This window comes from Trichoderma evansii, assembly GCF_050947405.1.
Source record: "Trichoderma evansii strain SZMC 28006 chromosome Unknown GGI43scaffold_5, whole genome shotgun sequence".
Taxonomy (NCBI): Eukaryota; Fungi; Ascomycota; class Sordariomycetes; order Hypocreales; family Hypocreaceae; genus Trichoderma; species Trichoderma evansii.
The window spans coordinates 1,421,252-1,442,420 of NW_028145201.1; the positions used below are offsets into that span (position 1 = coordinate 1,421,252).

Here is a 21,169-nt window from a genome sequence, read left to right on the forward strand (position 1 = left end):
AGCGGGAGAGCATGCAAATATGGATTAACAGAAGTCTTGATTGAATAAGTCGAGATACTTCAAAAGGGGTGGGAGGGTAACTTCTTTTTACAAAGTCCAAGGTTATTTGGCAAATAGGAAAATGCATTGTAGAAGGCATTTGGGGTGTACGATCTTTAATTGGCAAATAATGCCATGATGAATGTTTCTAAATTGAATCTTGATTTTACAAGTGATGGCTGTAGCAAGCCTCTTTATTCAGTTTCCAATTCTTTAATTTTTTAATCGAAGGAAAGAATAGATTGTTTTTATTTCAATTGTCAGGTGTGGATGCCGTGTTAGAGCACGATGAATAGAGCAACCATGCTGAAGTTGTCTTAACATCGTCACTTCATCTTGATGTATCTCGCCATCTCAGATGCAGCCAGCGGCAACGGTATTGGCATTATTGAAAACACACGTCTAAAGAAATGAATTGATAAATGGATGACTTCACCACTACTACTGCAATTCCCTCTGCGTGCTTCGGTCTCTTAATTGTGCCGTTGGCCATTATTAATAGCCCGGCCCATTAGCAGCCACCGTAACATCGAACAATCACACCGGGTTAGATAGCGGCGGGGTGAGACACTCCAAGGGGCCGAAATTGGAAAAAGCCACCCAGCCGCGCCACCAACTCGAACCATCTCAGCCAGTAACCATAAACTTAATTCTACTCCTGATTGAAACCTCTCCCGTACTCGTATCCCCAAAGCGGAAGCCTCGCTTTTTAGCGTTTTGTGGCTCTGTCGGATACAAAAAGCTATCCGAGCGCTCTTCTAGCTTCCCTTTCTGCAAAATTGTTGCTGCAGTGACACCTTTTTTGCGATTCGAATTGGGGCGCTGGTCTTTTTTTCTTCCTTCAACTTTTTTTTCCCCCTTGTGCCTGGGACACACACACGCGATAATGACGATCGAGGCTCCTCTTCCCGGAGCTGCAGAAGGATCGGCAGTAGCGCCGTGGGAGACGGTCGCGCCTGAGGAGCAGCTGTTTGTTCTGATTACTGGTGCAAACAGGTATAGTATTACTCTACATAGCGGCGGCGACGGCTGACCCTTTTTCTGCGGCCGCGATCCTTCGCCCGTCGTTCAATTCGTTCGGAGAAAAAGTGCTAACTAGCTCGCCACGAGATACAGCGGCATTGGTCTAGGGACAGGACAGCGCCTCATCGACGATTTCCTGGCGACGCGGTCGCTGACATCGCACCTGATTATCATCCCGACGACGCGATCCAATTCCAAATCACTGGTGGCTATTTCAGCCCTTCGAGCACATGCCGAATACGCAGCCAAGACGTCGACGGCACTGCGAGCCCGATATGCTGGCGACAAGGAGGAATATAACTGGGAAGATGCTGTGCGGCGCATTCACGTGCTGAGCTTGACGGTGGACCTGTGCGACCTGCGCGGCGTGTATGCCTTTGCAGAGAAGCTGTGCCGCGAGCGAGTGAGCAATCCGGAGGGTCTGGAGGGGGAGTATCTGCGCAATGTGAGGATCCCGCGGCTGGACACGGTGATTTTCAACGCGGCGTATGGAAACTGGTCGGGATGTAACTATCCCAAGGCTGTGTGGAAGATCTTGTCGGAGGGGCTGGTGCAGGCGGTTACGTACCCGACGTTTAAGAATTCGCTGCCGACGAGCATTTTGAATGAGCAGAAGAGCTATGGATACGTATGTTTTACTTTCATCTACCTTGCCCCTTTGTTGGATCTGGGTGGGAAATGGGAGAAACGGAAATATGGTTTGTGTGCTAATGACAACGAAATTACAGCCCGAGAAGCCTCTTCTTGGCGAAGTGTTTGCCGCCTGTGTCTTTGGACACTACGTCCTCGCCCATCAGCTGCTCCCGCTGCTGTCTCGCCACTCAACCAGCGAGTCCCGCGGTCGAATCGTCTGGTCTTCCAGTGTAGAAGCCGTAGAAGACGTCTACAACGCCGACGACATGCAGTGCTTCTTCAAGCCTGCCGCCTACGAATCCGCCAAGCGCCTGACCGATATCGTCTCCCTATCATATTCACTCCCCTCGGTCCAGAAGTTCTCAAAGCCTTTCCTGACGATAGACGAAGAATCCGGCGGTAATGCTGACGAGAAGCCCATCCCGCCGAAGATGTACCTTACACACCCTGGTGTCGTGGCCAGCACGCTATTCCCCGTGCCGTGGTTCCTCTTCTGGGCGTATGAACTTGCGCTGGTGGTTGCTCGCTGGATTGGTTCACCATGGCATAACGTCGACGGCTACAGGGGCTCTACATCAGCAGCTTGGCTAGCACTGCAGGATCAGGCCGCGCTGGATGATATGCAGGCCGATAGGATCAAATGGGGCAGTTCAACGGACAGACATCTCGTGTCAGACGTGAAGAAGACAGAGGTTGACGGCTGGGGATGGGAGGGCAAGGTCGAGACGAGCAAGACGATTGCGGCCGATACAGCAACGGGAGTGCTGCATAAATCAGTGGGGAGACGATTGGGGACGAAGAATGTGACAGAGGAGGTGCTGGTAGAGTTTGAAGAGGGGGGTGTGAGAGCGTGGGAAGAGATGGAGAGGTTGAGGCATCAGTGGGCGAAGATAATAAAGCTGGATAAACTGGAGTGAGCGACGTTTTATGTCTTGTTACTTTATACCTCTTGTTTTTTTACAACTTTTAATTATTACTGGCTTTATGGTGTTTAAATATTATATTGGAAGGAAAAAGGGGCACAAGAAGATTTAGAACCAAGAAATAGGGTATTATACGAATACAATTTTCAAACAAACAAATATGGTATCACTATCACTAAATACTACTTATTACCGCCCTGAAATTGACGAAACTAAAGCACATCTCTTTGTTTTGTTTGACTTTGGACATTACGTTGAGGTTTGAGTATGCCTTTATATACCCCTGCTAAACATCAAGCAGTCATTCATATACACATTCCAGGCGTTGTAAATGACAGGAAAAAAGGACTCGAAAATATTAGAAACATGAGATGGAAAATCTCAACATGGTTGCAGGCTCATAAATCAGGTTTTGAAAAAGGAAATCGTTCAGCTCATGTCTCACCCTGCTGTTGAGCCTGCAGTCTTCGCAAGACGACCTTGTCTTTTCGCCCAAACAAGCCCAAGACAAGGACTGGAGGTGTAGCTGCCACGGCGAGGACGGCCTGGAAGATGAGAAAGTTCTTCATATTCTTGGGAGGATTGGCATTGTCTCCGGCCGTGAGGGGGTCGCTGACAATGACGAAAATGGCGCCAAAGAGCTGACCGCCGGCCCAGGCCGCAGTTGACGTGAGTTCAGGGCTGATGGGGTGACTTAGATCGGCTAATAATTCGACAGCAATCGGCACGACTGCGAAGCACCCTGCGCCTATGATGGCGAGAATGACGTAAGGACCAGCAAGGGCCTTCGTTTGGGGCATCCATATGAAGATGACGAGGCATACTGCTACAATGGGGACAATGATCTTCAGGGATAGAAGGAAGTGCTTCGTACGATCCAAAATAGGGGACGTAATAGCGGCCGTGACAAGACCGACGACGATGAGGATGGCGCCGCCAATGCCGGCCTGGTCATCTGTGAAACCATATGGCACCAGGATCTGGTTCAGGAGACTGGAGACGGCGTTGAAGATGCCGACGTAGACGGAGAAGGTGACGAAGACGAGCCATAGTTCAGGAGAGCGGATAGCGGTTCGAATGGATGGCATGAGTGGCATCTTGGGGGTTTCTGAAGAGGCTCCGACGGGAGTGGGTGGCTTGGAGGGGATGAAGAAGGCTGTGACTGAGCAGGCCGTGGACTAATTGGTCATGGTTACAACTAGATCTGATATAGGGATGTTGAGCAGAAACACTTACAATGATGGAGACGTAGAGGACCATTTGGGAGACGTCCTTGGGTGAGTTCACCCACAGAGGGTTGATCAATTGCCCCAAAGCTGCGCCCAGAGGATTCGCCAAAGTGGCCAGAGCAGTCGCAGCCACACGCCCGCGGTGGGTGAACCACAGATCCGAGTATTTGGCAGGCGTAGCAAGCACAAAAGGCTGGGCAAAGCCAATCAAGATCTCGCCAACCATGGCGCAGGCGTAGATGCCGCCAGACGATTTGGAAGCGCCAGCATAGCGAATCCAGTTACCGACGATGAGCAGAGAGGCAGAGCAGATGAAGCCGTACTTGAAACCCTGGTTGACGACCCAGATGCTCACGGGGAAGATGGCGACGAAGGAGAGGAAGAAGGCGGTGCTGAGCCAGTTGATTGCTGAGGAGGTGACGTTGTAGTAGGTGGCAGAGTCGCTGACGACGGGGGCGTAGGTGAGCCACTGGAATCATAAACTGTTAGTTTATCTATCATAACGAATGAAGATGATGGAAACCTTGAGTTGTGGTTATGAAAGATATATAACTTGAACTTGACTTACACCCCAGGATACCATAATGTTCATGAGCGTCAGTTGAGCAAGGCCAAACCACCGTCGCTTATACGTCCGGTATTCGGTTGACGTGCCATTCTCGATGTCGGGATGCTGTTCGTCGGTGCTGGGGGTCTCGCGCTCTTGGAGACTAAAGTCCTGCGACGAATCCTTCTTGGAACGCCAGAAACGGAGGGCCTCGGTGCTGCTGGCCGAGTTGGACGTCTTGTGGAAGACGCCGCTGCGGGGAGTTTCGTCGGCGGCCATTTCGATGGGTTGGACGCCTTCGCCTGTTTCCTTTGCTATGCTCGCCATTGTAGCTTTTTGAAATAGTTTCCAGGAGTTAAAAAGAAGACAAAATCCGTTTGCTTTATAATTAACCAGTGCCTTTCCCCTTTCCAGAGAGAAGCTCAAAGCCCCGATTCGTTTGGGCTGGTGCAAGTGTCGCACAGCTGGCCGGCGGCTGTAGCTCTGATGATTCGACCCGCCAACTCAGTCAGTGCGCCTGGACACAAAAGGAAGAGCCGTATAGAGAGACATCCACCGTCTTGGGCTGCGAGTCTCTTATAAGCAAGCTCCTCCTTAGTTTCGCTCTGTCTCAGCTCTCTGCCAAGCTTCGTTGCTGTCAGTGACTCGCGTGAGCTTTTCCCGCTGCTGCCAGCAGAGACACCGGAGGCCACAGTTTTACGGAATGCGAAACGCAGCTCTGTTTACCATGACAGTGGCAATGTCCGACAACGAGGCCAAGGACGCATGGGCCGGGCAGAGACAGCAATCGAGGGGGAAAGCTGCATCTAAAGAAGAAGAAGAAGAAGAAGAAAACAACCGCTAGAGACACAAGCTCCCGGGAGAACAAAGCAACAAGACAGCACCGCACAATGACAGAAGGAAATAAACCTCAGGCTAAGTTAAACGGTCCAAAAACGAGCTGCGGATCCCTCCAGAAAGCTGCTGCAGCTAACAGCGTTGGCTGCAGAACTGTGAAGCCCCGCGAATGAAAATTAGCGGGCTCTCCCATGTTTTAGGTATGCGGTTTAGGCGGTTTCTGGCCCTCTGAAGGAACATGCCGTGAGGGGTTTAGCGGCCAACGGCATGGCTTGCATAGCGCTGGGGAACTTTTTGCACCCGCCAACTCAGAGACGTTGCGTTCAGCGTCGCTTCTTGCTTCTTAAAGGTGGTCACGGGCAGATGAAGAGTTGCCTCGGTTCGAGACTATTTGCGCCATTCCTATTGTCTTTCACAAGATGCTACTGTTCATTCTACGAATAGTTTATTTTCTGCGTTTGGCTGACGCCTCTCTGGGCTAGTAGATCGAGGCCTGCACACGAGCAGCTCAAATAAAATGTTGGGGTGCTACAGCCTGCCAGCAGCCGCATCTCGAGTTGGCCTCGTATTTCTCGCTGCCCGCGGAGTCCTTGCACAAAGAATGCCAGTAAAGAGCGTTGTTGGTAAGGGATCGTTGTTAGCTAGGATTGGTTGCACTCTGTCTTGTGATGCTTACTGTACTGTCAAGGGCAGTTCTCAATCTTCAACGGCTGTAGGTCGAAACCGCCATCACCGCCTGCTACCCGTTAAAGATCTGACAAACACCAGCAAGCTAAACTGCAAGTGTAGCACATCTTCGGGCACGGACCGTGTAGCTTTCGCCTCGAGGCCACGACCAAATGCGGAACGTCGGAACTCGGACACGTACAGTAACGCCAATTTCCCAGTCTTTGAGCTACTCGACATGGGATTCGCCAGCGCCGACGTCGCACTTCATTTGAAGGATCACACTGGCCGTGGCCCAACCTCGCAGGGAACTCAATACACCCGGATCCTTTTAAGAAAGACAACTCTATCCAGATGAAACTGCGTCTTCACTGCGTCCTTCTTCTATGCGTTCCAACTGGAAACAAGCTTGTGCCGTGCCTTCGTATCTAGCGGCCATTAGTGCGTGTGGAGTAGCGGCGGCGATGGGACCAAAATCGGTGATGGAGCCGATGGTGCGTGTGGCTTGCAGTGACGATACTGTCCCCAGGCGTCCAACCGCATGAGAGGGACTGTGTGTCTTGGCGAGTGGCTACCTACTACCAGCGAGCGATTTCCCTGTACAGCCCGATATGTCACTGGATGGTGGGTGAGCATCGAGCTATTGGCCAGTCGCCAATTTATAAGGGATGGAATCTAAGATTCCCAGATGCAAGGGCCGTGGAGGATTTGCCTCCAGGCTCAAGCTGCGCCTCGTTTAATTGCTGTGCTACGATGGTTTCTCAGAACGGAAATTCCTTATCTCTCCAGTCTCCATTGCAATTAGTGAGCTGTCTTTCAGCCGAGACAAAGGTAACAATATGTTTTTTATTTCCATTAACCATGGTTCTATTCCCGGATTTTTTACTATCGCTAACTGAAGAGCGCAGGCGGTTGATGACACGTGCATTCGCAGTCTTTGACACCAGAGCCAACAAGGAACGCGAAAATCACCCTATCGCGGAGCTTGGTACGTCCTAAGGACACCTATATACTCGTACCCATCATAAGTGTTTCCTCTTTGCAGTAGCAAACCTCCTTTTACTAGAAAGGATCTCGTATATTTACACTTACACCGCCCGGTCAAAAAGATCGATGCTGTGCGACACAATAACCGTGCAAAGTGTCGCATATACTGATAAGCCAGCTTGGCCTAGAACTGATGTCTTAAACATGGGTGATTTTCCCAGATCCCAAGAACCCGATCTACATGTCCCTAATATGACGGAAATTGATTTTAATTTCATGCTGTGTTGATTACGTCAATTCTTTGTGCCACAAGATGACTTTGACAGATCGATTTGACAACTAGGTAGATGTACTCTTATCTCTAGTATTAGTCGAATTTTCGAGACGATCGGAATGATGGCGATGGGTGGCTACGGTCTAATTCGTCATACCAGAGACATATCAGCACCGTGAATGATATTCATGGAAAGTTAAAACTTATATACAAAAAAGATTCTTATACCATTTTAATATATATATCCACAACCATTTTCAGTTTTACTTCATGGCTATGCAATGTCGACATCAAACCATCATCCAAGCGCCCCCTTATCATGTCTTGCCTACTGAGACACAAGACAGGGAGTCATGTCTGTGGGCTGGCAAGCGATTCAAACAGCTGTACGGAGTACAAGTCTCGCTGGTCATAAATAACTAGCCAATACCCTTTTAACTTGCAACTTGTGATCTTTTCTGTTTTTCATCCTCTTGATATCGTTAGAAACTGGTGCTTGACCTGTCATCAGCGCTTTGGCGAAAGATACTTTGATTAGGATTTTAACCAAATAAAATGGACCAGCAAGATGGAAAATCATCTGAAAAGACGGAACTTGGGCATACGCTGGAATCGACAGGCTCTGAGAGCACCCAGCAAACAGTAGAACTGATCCAGCTCAACCCCCAGGCTGTGCCCCGCGATATCAGCCCCTTTCAGATAATTGCTCTCGGCTTCAATATCCCCAACAGCTGGGCAGCCGTCGCCGTAGCATTATCAGCAGCCTTGACCGCAGGAGGTCCCGTCTCTCTGGTATACGGAAACTTTATCATCACCGCCATGTACGGCTGCGCAGCCGTCACTCTCGCCGAGCTTGCGAGCGTGTATCCTACCGCCGGAGGGCAGTATCACTTTGCGAGCATCATGGCGCCGAAAAGGTTCAATAGGTCGATATCTTACCTCTGCGGCATGATAGCGACGGTTTCGTGGATCATATGCTCGGCTAGTGTCTGTAGCGTCACCAGTTTGTGTATCGTTGCTATGGCGGAGTTTTATAACGGATTTCAAGCAACCGCTTGGCAGCTGTTTCTCATTTCTCAAGGACTTAATGGAATATCGTTGTTGTATAATTTGTTCTTGCTGAAGAAGACGCATTGGATACATGATGCAGCTTGTAAGTCATTTTCTCTATAGGAGCATGAGGATACGAAACGATATACTGATTACGATTGATCAAGTCTTTCTCACTCTGTTGACATTCGTTTCCGTCTCTGTCGTTTGTCTCGTCCGGAGCGACAAGCAGTCTTCGACCTGGGTGTGGACCAGTTTTGAGTCTTCTTCAGGTTGGACGCCTGTGGTGTCCTTCTTCACTGGCCTCACCACTCATGCGTACATGTTTGGAGGTCTCGACGCCACGCTTCATCTTGCAGAAGAAACGCTGGACCCGTCCAGAACGGTACCAAAGGCACTCATGTCTACCATTGGAATTGGATTCTTTTCTGGCTTTGTCTTTTCCGTAGCCATGGCTTATTGCCTCCCGAGTTTGGATACTTTGGCGAATGATCCGTTAGTCTTGCACCTTTCTTTTTATATCGATGAGGGTAATGTATTATCTTTGGCTAACATAATGTGATTTTATCAGAGTACCCATCTACAAACTATGGCGCATAGCTAGCAAATCTGATACGGCTGCCACTATCTTTCTCATTATCATCATTATCATCCTCACATACATCATAGCCGCCACCCAGCAAACCACGTCTCGACTCCTCTGGGCCCTCGCTCGCGATCGCGGCCTCGTCTTCTCCTCTCAATTCGCCAAGCTATCTCCCAAGCTGGGAGACATTCCCGTGGCGGCCCTCCTACTCGATGCAGGGCTGATTTTTGTCTGCGGATGTATAAGTCTGGGCTCTTCGGCTGCGTTCAATGCTCTCGTCGGGGTATTCTCCCTGATGCAGATGATTTCTTTTGCGATTCCTGCTGCGCTGTTGATATATCGTAGGAGAAGCGAAAAGGTGCTTCCGAGGAAGAGGGCGTTTAAGGTCCCTGAGGTGGTGGGCTGGGCTTGTAATATTGGGACGGTTGTTGCAGCGGTTATTGAGACAATCTTTTTCACATTTCCGACTGTGTTGCCTGTGACGGGTAGTAACATGAGTAAGTCAACTCTTTCATTTTTTTTTTTTTTTCATTTTTTTTTTTGCCAATGCTGCTGGTGAAAAATAAGCTGACTCTTGGCCTTTCACAGATTATGCCGTGGTAGTGTTAGCGATTATTGCAATTGTTATGGCTGTTAACTGGTTTGTATTTGCAAAGAAGCATTACCAGGGTCCGAGGATAGGAATCGCCCAGTAGACTAACTTAAAGCTCTATCGATGTGCTTAATACACTAATTTTAGTAGGGATTTATTATTCAGCATCCCAGTTTCGTTATCCAGCACCCCAGGTGATACTAATGTCACGAAATTGCAGCTATTTTTATATTCCTCCACTGCTTCTACTGCTTCAAGTATTATCTAGTAGTTGAGTATTTTTATAAAAGTGCTGACTGCCTCGTTAAATCACGGCCAAGGTGCTGGATAACAAAACTGGGATGCTGAATAATATCCCCTTTTAGTAGCATATGTCTTTATATATGTGGTATTATAATCTATAAGACATTGTTATGTAATGTTCTTTCAGGTCTAGAGACTTTTCATACTACTTTATGAAAAATAATGTTTTCTCATTGCATACGTGCTATAAATCTGGTACACGTTATATGGCATTGATATAGGGGCGTTCAATGACGTATTAGAGCGCTTGATTGGCCGCATCTTGAGGGGTTGGGTGCAAACGCATCACGAGTAATTGCTACCCATTTATACAAATAAGCGTAAAATAACAGCTAAAAATAGGCTTTATGCCTAATCGTGCCCGACCAATGGACGTCGCATTTAGAATCTCGAATTTTCACGACCTAGTAAGCTTGAACAGGTCAACGTTATTCTGTATCATTCATTACACCACCAGATGGCCATGTCCTACTACCTCCAATGCCCCGTCTGCAACAAAACAGTTGACACTTTATTATCTTCTATGATCTTTAATCACAATGGATCAAACAAGTTTAAACTCTCAAAGTGTTTCCTATAATAATTTTGGGAACGATGTCACGATCATTCAAGGCAGTGGCTCAGATCAAGCAAACCAGTGCCTGAAGGATTTACGGTCAACCGATCCCCGCGATGATAAAATACGTATCCAAAACACAAAGGGCGGACTACTCAGAGATTCGTATTGCTGGATCTTCGAAAATGAGACTTTCAAGGATTGGCGCAATAACGCGCAAAACAGAATACTCTGGATTAAGGGCGATCCAGGAAAGGGAAAGACCATGCTGCTCTGTGGCATAATCGATGAATTGTTACCAACAACGAAGCTAGCAAAGCCGATGGATCAAACTACGGATGCAAAAATTCTATCCTACTTCTTCTGCCAAGGCACCGACGCACGCATCAATACAGCAATCGCTATACTACGCGGTCTCATGTACCTCCTCATTGCTCAGGAGCCCTCGCTTATCTCGCATGTTCAGAAAAAATATAACCATGCAGGCAAAAGCCTCTTTTCAGATGTGAATGCTTGGGTAGCCTTGTCTAAGGTATTTGTAGCTATTCTTCAAGGTCTAAAACAGAAGGAAGTGGTATTGATTATCGATGCTCTGGACGAGTGCGAGACAGACTTGCTCAAGCTCTTAGATGCTATTGCAAAACAATTCTCATTTCCTCACATTAAATATATTATATCCAGTCGGAACAAAATCAGCATTCAGCAGCGACTCGAGTCACGCATACCTCAAGGGATCCTTAGTCTTGAACTAAAAGGAAATGCATTATGTGTATCTGAGGCTGTGGATGCATATATCGAATACAGCGTGTCACGCCTGTACTCAATACAGAATGATCAGAAACTACAAGATGACTTACGCAAAATAATCCAGCAAAAAGCCAATGGTACTTTTTTATGGGTATCACTGGTGATCAAAGAACTTGAAGAGGTTCAAGACTGGCAGATCATGGACGTGGTTAAGGAGCTGCCAACAGACTTAATGGAACTGTACGAACGGATGATAAAACAGGTTGACAATCTAAGGAGAGAAAGCAAGCTTTGCAGAAATATACTTTCAGCAATCCTGACGGCATATTACCCGCTCAGCCTAGCTGAATTAGGACTCCTCGCTGGTTTACCAGATCAGATTTCCAAGAACTCCGAGTCTATTGCAAAACTTGTATTAATGTGTGGCTCATTTCTCACACTGAACGAAGATAAAGTCTACTTTATCCACCAGTCAGCAAAAGACTTTTTATTCAACGGGATATTTTCGACAGGCGCTGCCCAAAGACACGCGGATGTCTTCAAACGATCAATCACAGCCATATCGAATCTACCAAAGAATATATACCGCCTTAAAGACTATGGGTCTAAGCTGAAAGATGTGCTGCCACCTAATCCGGACCCTTTAGCTTCGATGAAATACTCATGCTTTTATTGGGCTCATCATCTTTGTGATTCCAAGTACAAGGCTCAGTTAGCACTCAAACAGACGCTAGAGCCTTTTTTTGAGGACTCCCTCCTCCGCTGGATTGAGAGTTTATCTCTACTCGACGGAATGTCAGAGGGCTTACGTTCCATACGAAAACTTCTTCATGAGGTACGACTTGGAGCCCGAAACCGTACACAGATACTGAGGACTAATAACTGCAGTTTAATGAAAATCCTCAGCTTACGAAGATTCTAAGCGCTATAGAAAATTTTATACTTCGCAATGGATGGCTTATTACTCGTTATCCACGTCAGCTATACGGTTCAGCGCTTTTATTTAGTCCGGCAGCCCATAATGAGATAATAGCAATGCACTGGCGTGAAAGGCTATCTTTCATAAAAGATATTCAGGGGACCAGGACAGAAGGCTTCTTACAGATGCTTGAGGGCCACAACGATAGAGTTATAGCTCTCGCATTCTCTCCCGATGGTGAGATGCTGGCGTCAAAGTCTGAAGACAGTACATTGCGTTGTTGGGATGTTGCAACAGGTGCACAAAAACAAAAAATCCAATGCCATGACAAGGAAGCTTCAGCTATTGCATTTTTACCAGATAACAAAAGTTTGATACTGGTCGCCTACAGAAATTCAATACCAGGGCAGGATACCGGCACTTGCGACAAAGAAAACTTAAAAAATGACGACTATTGGATAATATCTATTGCATTATCGTTCGATAATAAGACACTAGATATAAGCCGTGGTGACAGAATGGTGCAGTTAAATGGAATCCTGACGACGCATATGGATCATAGCTGTATCCAAGCTTTCGCGTTCTCGTCAAATTGCAAGACACTAGCATCAGCATTTAAATCAGGCCGTGTTCAACTCTGGGATGCCACAACAGGCGTATATCAACGGATATTAAAAGACAAATACCGTCTCTCAACAATAACAGCCATTGCATTTTCGCCAGATGGCAGCAAAATAGCGTCAATAGACATTTCTACAATACAAGTATGGAATACAGTAACAGGTGAACATCTGAAGATGTTTGATACCGGGTTTCTATGTTTAAGAAGCGATATTGCATTTCGTCAAGATAATACAACGTTACTGGTGGGACCGATAGATAGCTCAAGCAGGCTATATGATACAACGACCGGTACTATTGTGCAAACTTTTATTAGCCGCGGCAACTCAGCAATTGCGATTTCACCAGACAATAAGATACTAGCATCGGCATCTACGGGGAATTATACAATACAGCTATGGGATGCGACAAGAAGCATAAAAGAAATGAGCACTGAAGAGAGGAAGAAACTCGATTGTTTTGGCAAAACTGCTGGATCAACTGTGCTCTCGCCAGATGGCAAGACATTGGCATTAGTAAAACCCAACTCCATGCAGCTATGGGATACTACGACAGGGGAATACTGGGAAACATTCGGCAACCATCTGCTCGAGACCAATCACCTCGTATTTTCAGCAGATGGCAAGACTCTTGCATTAAGATCAAACCATTTAATAGAGGTATGGGATGTGGCACGGAACCGCCAGAAAAAACTATTCTGCAGTAGTCCGTTAGAAGGTGATGTTCTGGTATTATCGGCAGATGGCAAGAAACTAGCATTAGGATCAACCAATAAAATAAAGCTATGGGATGTAGTGAAAGATACTTGGTGGAAAACGAGCAACTATCGTGATCGTGATACAGTGTCGGCAATTACATTCTCACCAGATGGCAACTTATTAGCGGTGGGATTCAGCCCTGGAAGCGCAATGTTATTTGACACCGCAACAGGCGAGCTTCTCTGGATGATGGAATCAAATTGGAAGGAAGTTGTGACGAACCTTCAAGGCAGGGAGATATGCAACTCCATCATGTTCTCGTCAGATGGTCCGTCTCTCTATTTCAACAATCAAGGCATCAAATACACATTTACCTTGCCCCAGGAAGCTGCGGAAAATCTAGTGCCAGATACAGAGATTCCAAAAGCTTTGAAATATCAGGGTATAGCTGTCACCAAGAGGTGGATAACGAAAGATAGAAGACGTCTACTCTATATTCCCGCAGAATATAGAACCATAAATGTATTCGCGCATGGCAATATAGTTATACTTCGGCATGATTCTGGGATAACCTTCGTATGGTTAAATTTATGAGATTATTTCCAAAATTATAACAAAAAGAAAGATTTTTTCCCTCTTTCCTTCTCTTACTTTTAGCTTCACTGAGAATCTGTTAATCTGTGAATCTGAAGAGAATAGTAAAAAAAAAAGAAGAAGAAGAAGAATAAGGGGAGGAGGAGGTCGAAAGGCAGTATGCAAAATGTAATTTTATGAATCAGACAAATCTAAATCTGGGCAATCTGCTGGGTTCGCATAAAAAACTCCCCCTAGTTGCTTCAATTATTTTACACCTCTCTTCCATATTAAATGCATTATGAATTATAGCAACGCCTTTATCGCCTGCTTTTTCTCTTGTCGTACTCAAAACCCACACCCCGCCTCCTTTAAATAGCTACCCGTTTCCTCGGGCGATGTGAAAGATGCGTTAATATAAGCATATTCACTCCTTCACCAAGTGGCACCCAGCTGTCACACTATAGATATGACTAAATCAGTACCTCTCTCTTTATGCCGTCGTTGTAGAGCAATAAAGTCTCTATAAACCCTAGTGAAGAGATTCTTACTCCTATTGCAGTGCAATTCTTCTTCGGCTGCTGTATTGGGACCGGATGGACGCAGCGTATTGTAGAATCGATCCAATCCTAGGAACTCAAGCTCAACCCCAAGGCAGTGTTTCAGGGTATAGACGACGCCTTTGGAGGGCCACCCTTTTATTGTTGCGCAAGGGCCTCTAAAAAACTTAACTCTGAACTGAGCACGCGGTTTTTCACACAATTCTGAATCTGAATCTGGTTTAAAGAAGCACCCCACTTCCTCAGGCAACTTTTTCTCAGCCGCATACATTATGGGCTGTCTTTCTTGTGTCTCGAATTCCAGAACAAACGATTGTCTTATAACAAGACCTGCGGCTAAAATAAATAAGTATAAATGTAGTCCTGTTGTTGTTGCTCTTGTTGTTGTTGTGTTAGAGACAAACTAACAGGGATCAAACGAAGAGTCTTGAGCAGGGGCAAATATATCTATGTAAAGTACTGGTGGCCTGTTACTGTTGTTGGTCCTCCTTTCTTAACGTCAGCTAGCCCAGTCGGGTACAACAGCCGACTACGGCAAGCAATTTTGTTGGCCATGCCTTTGTTTGCACTGCAAACTCTGTCAAAATGAGCTTGTCGCTAATTTCATTGAAGCCAGAGGGCGAAACAAAAGCTGAAGTCTCGGTTTGCGTGATATGCAATGGTAGAGAGAAATCTGAGATTTTTCTTATGCACTGCTTTACTTAGGACGATTCGAGGACAGTACAAAAGTAACATTTTGAGAGCCACAAGCATAGGTAGAGAAGCTCCCGACCAGCTATCTCACCATGTTTGACTGACAGAGGCTTTGTTAGTATATCGAGGTATTCTTCTAGTTCATCAAAGACAGTCACTTGGGTATACTACCACAAGTGCCTAGTAATTAGCACCCAAACTAGTTGTACATGTACGGAGGTACTCTGTACATTACCCTAGAATAGATCTAAAATTGATGGGCCATATGCAAGGCATTGGAGATCATTTGCGCTCATTGGCCGTAGTCTAATATATCGTTTTTGCATGCTCTATGCTTATCTGCGGCGCTAGAGCCGTATCGTAGAATTTTTCTTCACTTCTCGAATAGGTCTTGGCTGAGCCGTTGACGCACCTTTGGGTTTCGGTGAATCAACTGCCAGTTTTTCTCAGGTTCAATTATATGTGATATCCCTGAAATTGGATGGCTTCAAGCTCAAAGACTCATTAACCTAGAGCCTCTATCGCCATTGGAGATCATCAAAGTGATACCATAGTCGATTCAGCCGAGGGTCGCAATCTGCAGCCATACAGTTCAACAAGAATGTACCCTGTAACAAGACATCCTTATTCAACTACAGCGCTACAATCTGCAGCACAGAAAAGCATCACGTTTACAAAAAACAAGGCACAGGTGAAAGTATGTCCGGCCCTCCATCCACGAATCCCGCGTCTAAAAGCCATGGGAATCAGAACGAATAGAGAGGCCAGTTTGCAATTATATTTTCTCTGGGGCATGATTGACGCTGCGATTTATCCATTGATGAGGGACTCGAGCAACACGGGTATAAATTTCAGATCATGCCAGCCGCACGAAGAAAAAGAAAAGAAAAAGAAGAGCTTCGCTCTAGCGCGGCGAGCGAAGAATTTATAGCCTCGAGGACTGGGTCTCGAAATTTTCATCGTGCTTAGTCATCGGCGCGCTTGTTCGGTCAAGATGGCCCACACTTTGGCGCGGGTTTCCACTTGGAACGAATTGAATTGTCCTATCAGAGAAATGCTATTTGGTCATGCTCCTTCTTGTGCGAGCAGCGCCTCGAGAAAGTTTTGTAAGAGGGTTGTATTGGCTTTGCTCACTGACATCAATGGAGAATGAAGATATAGGGCTGGTTTAGAGTCATTGAGTCTATGATTCCAGAATATGTTCGCCAGCAGAAATACTCGGACTGCAAATAATTGGCTTTTTTCCCTATCATACTAGGTATATACAATAAAAGCCGTTGGCAAGTGATATGTACACTCAAATAACTAGGTAAATACAAAAACGCTCAATGGGTATCTCAAAATATCAATGCTGTCATAATGTTGAACCACAAAACACCTTCACGTTGCAACCATGCCCACCTAGATTTGGACAAGAATATGACAGACAAAGTCTCGGCTGAGACTGCATCAGGGAAGCGCCGTTGTTTTCTTTAAGCTGCGCCGCTGCACCCAGCCCTGCCAGGATAACGACCATGCTTTCGGAAATTTACAACTTCATTGGCACTGCTTGAACTACGCCGCTGCACCCAGAACCCCAGGATAACGACCATGTTCTGCATTTAGACACGGCATCTTCCTTTCATCGAGCTACGCCGCTGCACCCGGCCCTGCCAGGATAACGACCATACTCTCAGTCAGAACGCCGCATCAATGTTTCGTTTGACCTAACCGCTGCACCCAGCCCTGCCAGGATAACGGCCATGATCTCGGAAACTCCCAACAGCCTCATAACCCAATCTTTGTCTTCTTTTTCAAGCCTCCTTAGATCGAACGTGACTTGCCCGAGGAATCTAGTTCCCAAAGCGTAGAAGATTTAGCTCTCCTCGAAGACCTTGTATTCGGAGCATTTTGAGGAGATTTTGCGCGGGAAGTTTGTAATGTGGACTTTTGTTTTTGTTGTTTGCGTCTGCCGTTGTTGCTTTCCGGAGCGTGTTCTTCTGGTACTTTTTCTGAAGTTCCTTGAGCTAAACGACTTGCTGATTCGTCTTCCGTACAGCTATCATGCAGAATAGGAGATGTCGATCGTGGCACGCTCTCTATTTTCTGACGCTTATATCCATTATCTTCTTCGTCGTCGTCGGGCCTGGACCTCTTTCTTGATACGCCCCCGTGCGAAGCTTGCTTTATACCAGAAGAAGACTGAGGAGTGGGAGAGTTCGGAGCATTTGCAAGAGTAGTTTCTAGTTTTCGACGTTTGGGTTCATGGATGCTGACATCTTCATCATCATCACTAAACCGGACCCTCTTCTTAGCCGAATTTGAGCTGCCACTTTTAGATGAAATACTTGATCGCCTTCTCAGCCCATCTTTTGTCGCCGTAGTCTCATTTGCCTCCTCAAAGTCCTGTGAGTCGTTTGATGTGAGCGATGGGACCTGCTGTATTGAAAGAATATCGTCATCGGAATTGAGGGTATGAGGGTCGGTATCGTCTGATGTAGATGTCAAGCAATCGAAATTTGTCCTTGTGAAAGTATCGCTCTCCCTATGGTGCACTCGCCCAGACTTGTGCTCCTTGTTGAACTCATAAGTCCAGTCTACATCAGGATTCAGCTGAGAGCTCCACTCATCAGGAACCCTTCCAGTACGGAGATATTCTTCATATTCCGGGTCAGCAGAGGGGCTTCGGCTTATTTCCCTAATAAGAGTCTCTGTCTCATCTTCAACAAATATTTCCCCCCCTTCGTTAAGGGAATTCTCTTCTGTGTAATTCTGTTTCTCCACGACTATTTTTGTAGGCCCCGTATCCGCTTCCTGGTCGAAGACATAGTCGTTTAATATTCTGATAAAGTGTTCGAGGCAGCGGAGAGTGCGCGCATCAGAAGTCTCAATATGAGCAGCGCGATGTGGGGGCCCCTTTTCAATATTATTAAAATTCCAGAACATCTTGCTCAGCAAGGACTGGAGTTCTTGAAGTCGTCGTTCGTTCACTTCCTCGAATTTCCGCTCAAAGTCCTCTTTACTTTTGGAGTCCTTTGCTAGCGCCACGGCGGTTCTGAAATATTCGACCTTGTCAAAGATGGGAATGCGAAACATATTGAAGCGCTGCCAGTATTCTCCCCAAAGATGATCGGGGCTGCGCATGCCACGAGGAGCGGCCTGGGACCATTCGGTGTTTTTCGTGTTCTCATTGCCCGGATATGGCGCCTTGAACCGGGACATGGTCGCTATATCCTGATTTATCGCTAGATTCGCTGTCGCTGTCGGTTTTTGATAATGCCTAGGCGGTATTAATCAAGCCAGGAATGTTCTGGGTAGTCGTTTTAGATGGCTATGGTGTCGTGGTTGTTGTGCTGAGACGAGGTGTGATTGCAATTCTGAGGTCCAGCCACTCCGCAGCCCGACCCTTAGTCAGCTCATTTAATGCCATAGTGGAGCAAGTTGTGGCGCGTGAGGGGCGTGACAAGCTCCGGCTAATTGCGCGTCGGTACTTGTACAGCGTCAACAAAGCAGCGTCAACAAAGCGCAGCGAATCACGCAAAAACTGAACTCTGTGCAGAGTACAAAGTATTCCGCGAGTCTTTAGGTAGTAACGCTATATTGCTTAGATGCTGTTCATATTTTCTGTTCATATCTTATATATCAAACTTCCATCTGTCTACGGCAACATGCTACTTTGCGACCCAGTGTTGAATCGGTTCATATCCACTGTGGCTTCTGGCAAGGAACTGTCCGCCTTTAGTGCCCGACGTGGCACCAGATAGCGCCTGTTATGGCGCCCCATTGTATGGAACGTCACAGAGAGCACCGTGGGCGCTGCAGGTAATTGCTGACCCGGGGCGTTTTGCTGCCTATATTCAGCGCTCCCCCACAGTGTGTATAAGTATACTCTTGAGGCCGCAGTCTATATGTATTTTTAATACGCGGATGAGATAGTTTGAGCTCTTACAACCTTCAATCTTACCGGCTATACGGTGTGTTACCTCAAATCTCAACGCATCTCAGGCATGCTGAGCCAACAGCATGTCTGAGCTCAGCGAAGAATCAATACAATCGGCTTCTTTTGTCACTGCTCGGTCGCATGTCAGCGCCGCTAATTCTCAATCCTCCCAATGGCCATCTACTCAGATAGAGCCTCGCGCATTAGCCGCAGCCGAAGCGTTGGGATCTCGAAAATTTACTCTGACATCGTCTCAGCCTAGCTTCGGCTCTACGACGCAGATAGAGCCACGCGTTGTTGCCTATGAAGCGGCGTTGGCTCTCAAAAGAGACCGTGAGGCTGAGATATTGGCTTCGAAAGCTCCAACCACCAAGAAGATAGCTACGCTGCTTACTAGAGCTTTGCCCGATGTGCCAGATGCTCGAATGATTGTAGCATCAACTCGCTTTCCCAATGAAACCAGCCAGAATTCGTCCATTATACCCCTCTCATACAAAGCCAAAAACAGGGTGACATTCGGTGTTATCCAGCAAGCTCAGGATGCAGACTTGACTCTGCATTTACCATTGGAAAATGCCTATACAGTAGTTGACACCGACATAAAATGTCAGATTATCTACGATCCTGGGAGTGACGACTGCCTTTTGGTAAACCAGACAGAACTACAACTACGCTTGACAAACTTTAGTTCCTCCTCGACTCTCCAGGTATCTATCAGGAAGATGGGCAGCCACTTAATCCAGCCTGGCATGTGGAGAATATCTATAGCCAGTGATGATGAAGATCTTGAGGAGTATCATCTTGCTGAGTTTTGGCTACTCAGAAGACAATTTGACGTCTCAATTCACACGACGAATAAGCCATTGGAAACAAAGCGAGGCATTGAAGATGACGCTGAAGGGAATATCAGCAAAAGACAAAAGCGTAACAATAATTACGCGGAAACTGCCTCCATCCAGCCTATAAATAAAACGACTATAGAGCCAAGACCTGTTACTATTGGCACTAAAATGACTGATGCACCCGATCCAACTCCATCGTCTGCTGTTCGAAAAATTTCCGACGAAGTTACTGTCCCACTTCTAGATCTTGCCGACGGAGAAACAGCTGTCATCCGGGCTTTACGAGATAGGACAGACAGGTCTCAGTCACTCTCTGCAGCCAAAGGACCAGCTAGGTATCAACTACGGCGAGTTAAGCAAATTGCAGCTACACCATCTGCGACTGTTTTTACTTGCGAACACTCTGCTGTGTCAGAGCCTGTAGTTGCAAAAGTCCTTCAGTGCAATAGAGATTCAAGACATACTTTCAGAACTCCTTTGTTATTATGGAAGAGAGAAAAAGCCACGCTGGAGAAGCTGAAACATGTAAGTCATACTGCAATTTCTTGCCACTGGTATACTTGTAAAGCCTTTTCTAATCCAGCACAGAGGAACGTTATATCGCTAAAGGCATTTGATGGCCGCATGCTTGCAATGTACCTGGAGCCTCTCCCACCATCCCTCTATCGAGGGCTGAAGGTAAAATTTTCACTATCCGACATTTCTCGAATATTGCATGATGTTTCATCCGCTCTGGTATACTTGAAGACGGTTCCAATCATCCATAATGACATCAAGCCGCTCAATATTACCTACTCGCCTCGCCGTGGTGCCGTTCTTATCGATTTTGGATTGGCTACAAGCGCCAATGAATTTAACGTGGGAGGCACACCTTGGTACCTCCCCCCAGATTTCCTTGACTACAATTTACGTGGATCACCAGGAGACATATGGGCATTAGGCATTACAATGCTCTACTTGCTTGGAAAGATCAAGTATCCAGAGAGCAGTATGCCTGCCTGGCCCATGCGCGAACTACATCGCGAGGGCAATTCACGAAACCAGATGAACGACTGGCTACAGCATATTTTAACCGCTAGAGCTAAGCTGAGTCCAGTAAATTTGGGCACTGGGAGCACTAAACTCGAATATATAGTGTTTAATATGCTCGAGAGAGACAGCGAACTACGATTCAGTGCAGAGGATATCATCTTTACTCTTGATTCATCAATGGGAACTCCACTGCTGCTGGCGGCTTAAGATGGGTGTTGATTAATGAGTACATGTATGTACTTGGCAGATACATAATAATCGCGTTCGTTATAGCATTGGAGATCTTTGAAGGATAGGAATTAGGAAAACAATGACAGAGT

The 21,169-nt window shown here is 46.6% G+C and overlaps 7 protein-coding genes across 7 annotated transcripts; 5 read left to right on the top strand and 2 right to left on the bottom strand.

The window, feature by feature from the left end:
- Window positions 1-659: 659 nt before the first annotated feature.
- On the top strand, window positions 660-2,740 carry GGI43DRAFT_400121 (3-ketosteroid reductase). Its single transcript, XM_083205425.1, has 3 exons — window positions 660-1,035; window positions 1,156-1,690; window positions 1,791-2,740. The coding sequence occupies exons 1-3, from the start codon at window positions 926-928 to the stop codon at window positions 2,610-2,612; spliced, it is 1,467 nt and encodes a 488-aa protein (XP_083062862.1). The 5' UTR covers window positions 660-925; the 3' UTR covers window positions 2,613-2,740.
- Window positions 2,741-5,225, bottom strand: GGI43DRAFT_400123 (major facilitator superfamily domain-containing protein). Its single transcript, XM_083205426.1, has 3 exons — window positions 4,416-5,225; window positions 3,855-4,316; window positions 2,741-3,796 (listed from the first exon to the last, which is right to left on the bottom strand). Exons 1-3 carry the CDS (start codon window positions 4,719-4,721, stop codon window positions 3,053-3,055), a joined length of 1,512 nt encoding a protein of 503 aa, XP_083062863.1. The 5' UTR covers window positions 4,722-5,225; the 3' UTR covers window positions 2,741-3,052.
- A 438-nt stretch (window positions 5,226-5,663) lies between these two features.
- GGI43DRAFT_317078 (uncharacterized protein) lies at window positions 5,664-6,387 on the top strand. Its single transcript, XM_083201787.1, has one exon. The coding sequence runs from the start codon at window positions 5,749-5,751 to the stop codon at window positions 6,253-6,255; it is 507 nt and encodes a 168-aa protein (XP_083062864.1). The 5' UTR covers window positions 5,664-5,748; the 3' UTR covers window positions 6,256-6,387.
- Window positions 6,388-7,713: 1,326 nt separating this feature from the next.
- GGI43DRAFT_382003 (amino acid/polyamine transporter I) lies at window positions 7,714-9,489 on the top strand (the record flags this gene model as incomplete). The annotated part of the gene is made up of 4 exons (XM_083203200.1): window positions 7,714-8,311; window positions 8,376-8,703; window positions 8,780-9,291; window positions 9,383-9,489. 4 exons carry the CDS (start codon window positions 7,714-7,716, stop codon window positions 9,487-9,489), a joined length of 1,545 nt encoding a protein of 514 aa, XP_083062865.1.
- A 593-nt stretch (window positions 9,490-10,082) lies between these two features.
- On the top strand, window positions 10,083-13,880 carry GGI43DRAFT_400133 (uncharacterized protein). The gene is made up of 2 exons (XM_083205427.1): window positions 10,083-11,827; window positions 11,881-13,880. The coding sequence occupies exons 1-2, from the start codon at window positions 10,229-10,231 to the stop codon at window positions 13,822-13,824; spliced, it is 3,543 nt and encodes a 1,180-aa protein (XP_083062866.1). The 5' UTR covers window positions 10,083-10,228; the 3' UTR covers window positions 13,825-13,880.
- A 2,543-nt stretch (window positions 13,881-16,423) lies between these two features.
- On the bottom strand, window positions 16,424-18,399 carry GGI43DRAFT_317096 (uncharacterized protein). Its single transcript, XM_083201788.1, has one exon. The coding sequence runs from the start codon at window positions 18,255-18,257 to the stop codon at window positions 16,860-16,862; it is 1,398 nt and encodes a 465-aa protein (XP_083062867.1). The 5' UTR covers window positions 18,258-18,399; the 3' UTR covers window positions 16,424-16,859.
- A 659-nt stretch (window positions 18,400-19,058) lies between these two features.
- On the top strand, window positions 19,059-21,056 carry GGI43DRAFT_421727 (Ca2+/calmodulin-dependent protein kinase; the record flags this gene model as incomplete). Its single annotated transcript, XM_083207999.1, has 2 exons — window positions 19,059-20,342; window positions 20,406-21,056. The coding sequence occupies 2 exons, from the start codon at window positions 19,059-19,061 to the stop codon at window positions 21,054-21,056; spliced, it is 1,935 nt and encodes a 644-aa protein (XP_083062868.1).
- Between the last annotated feature and the right edge of the window lie 113 nt (window positions 21,057-21,169).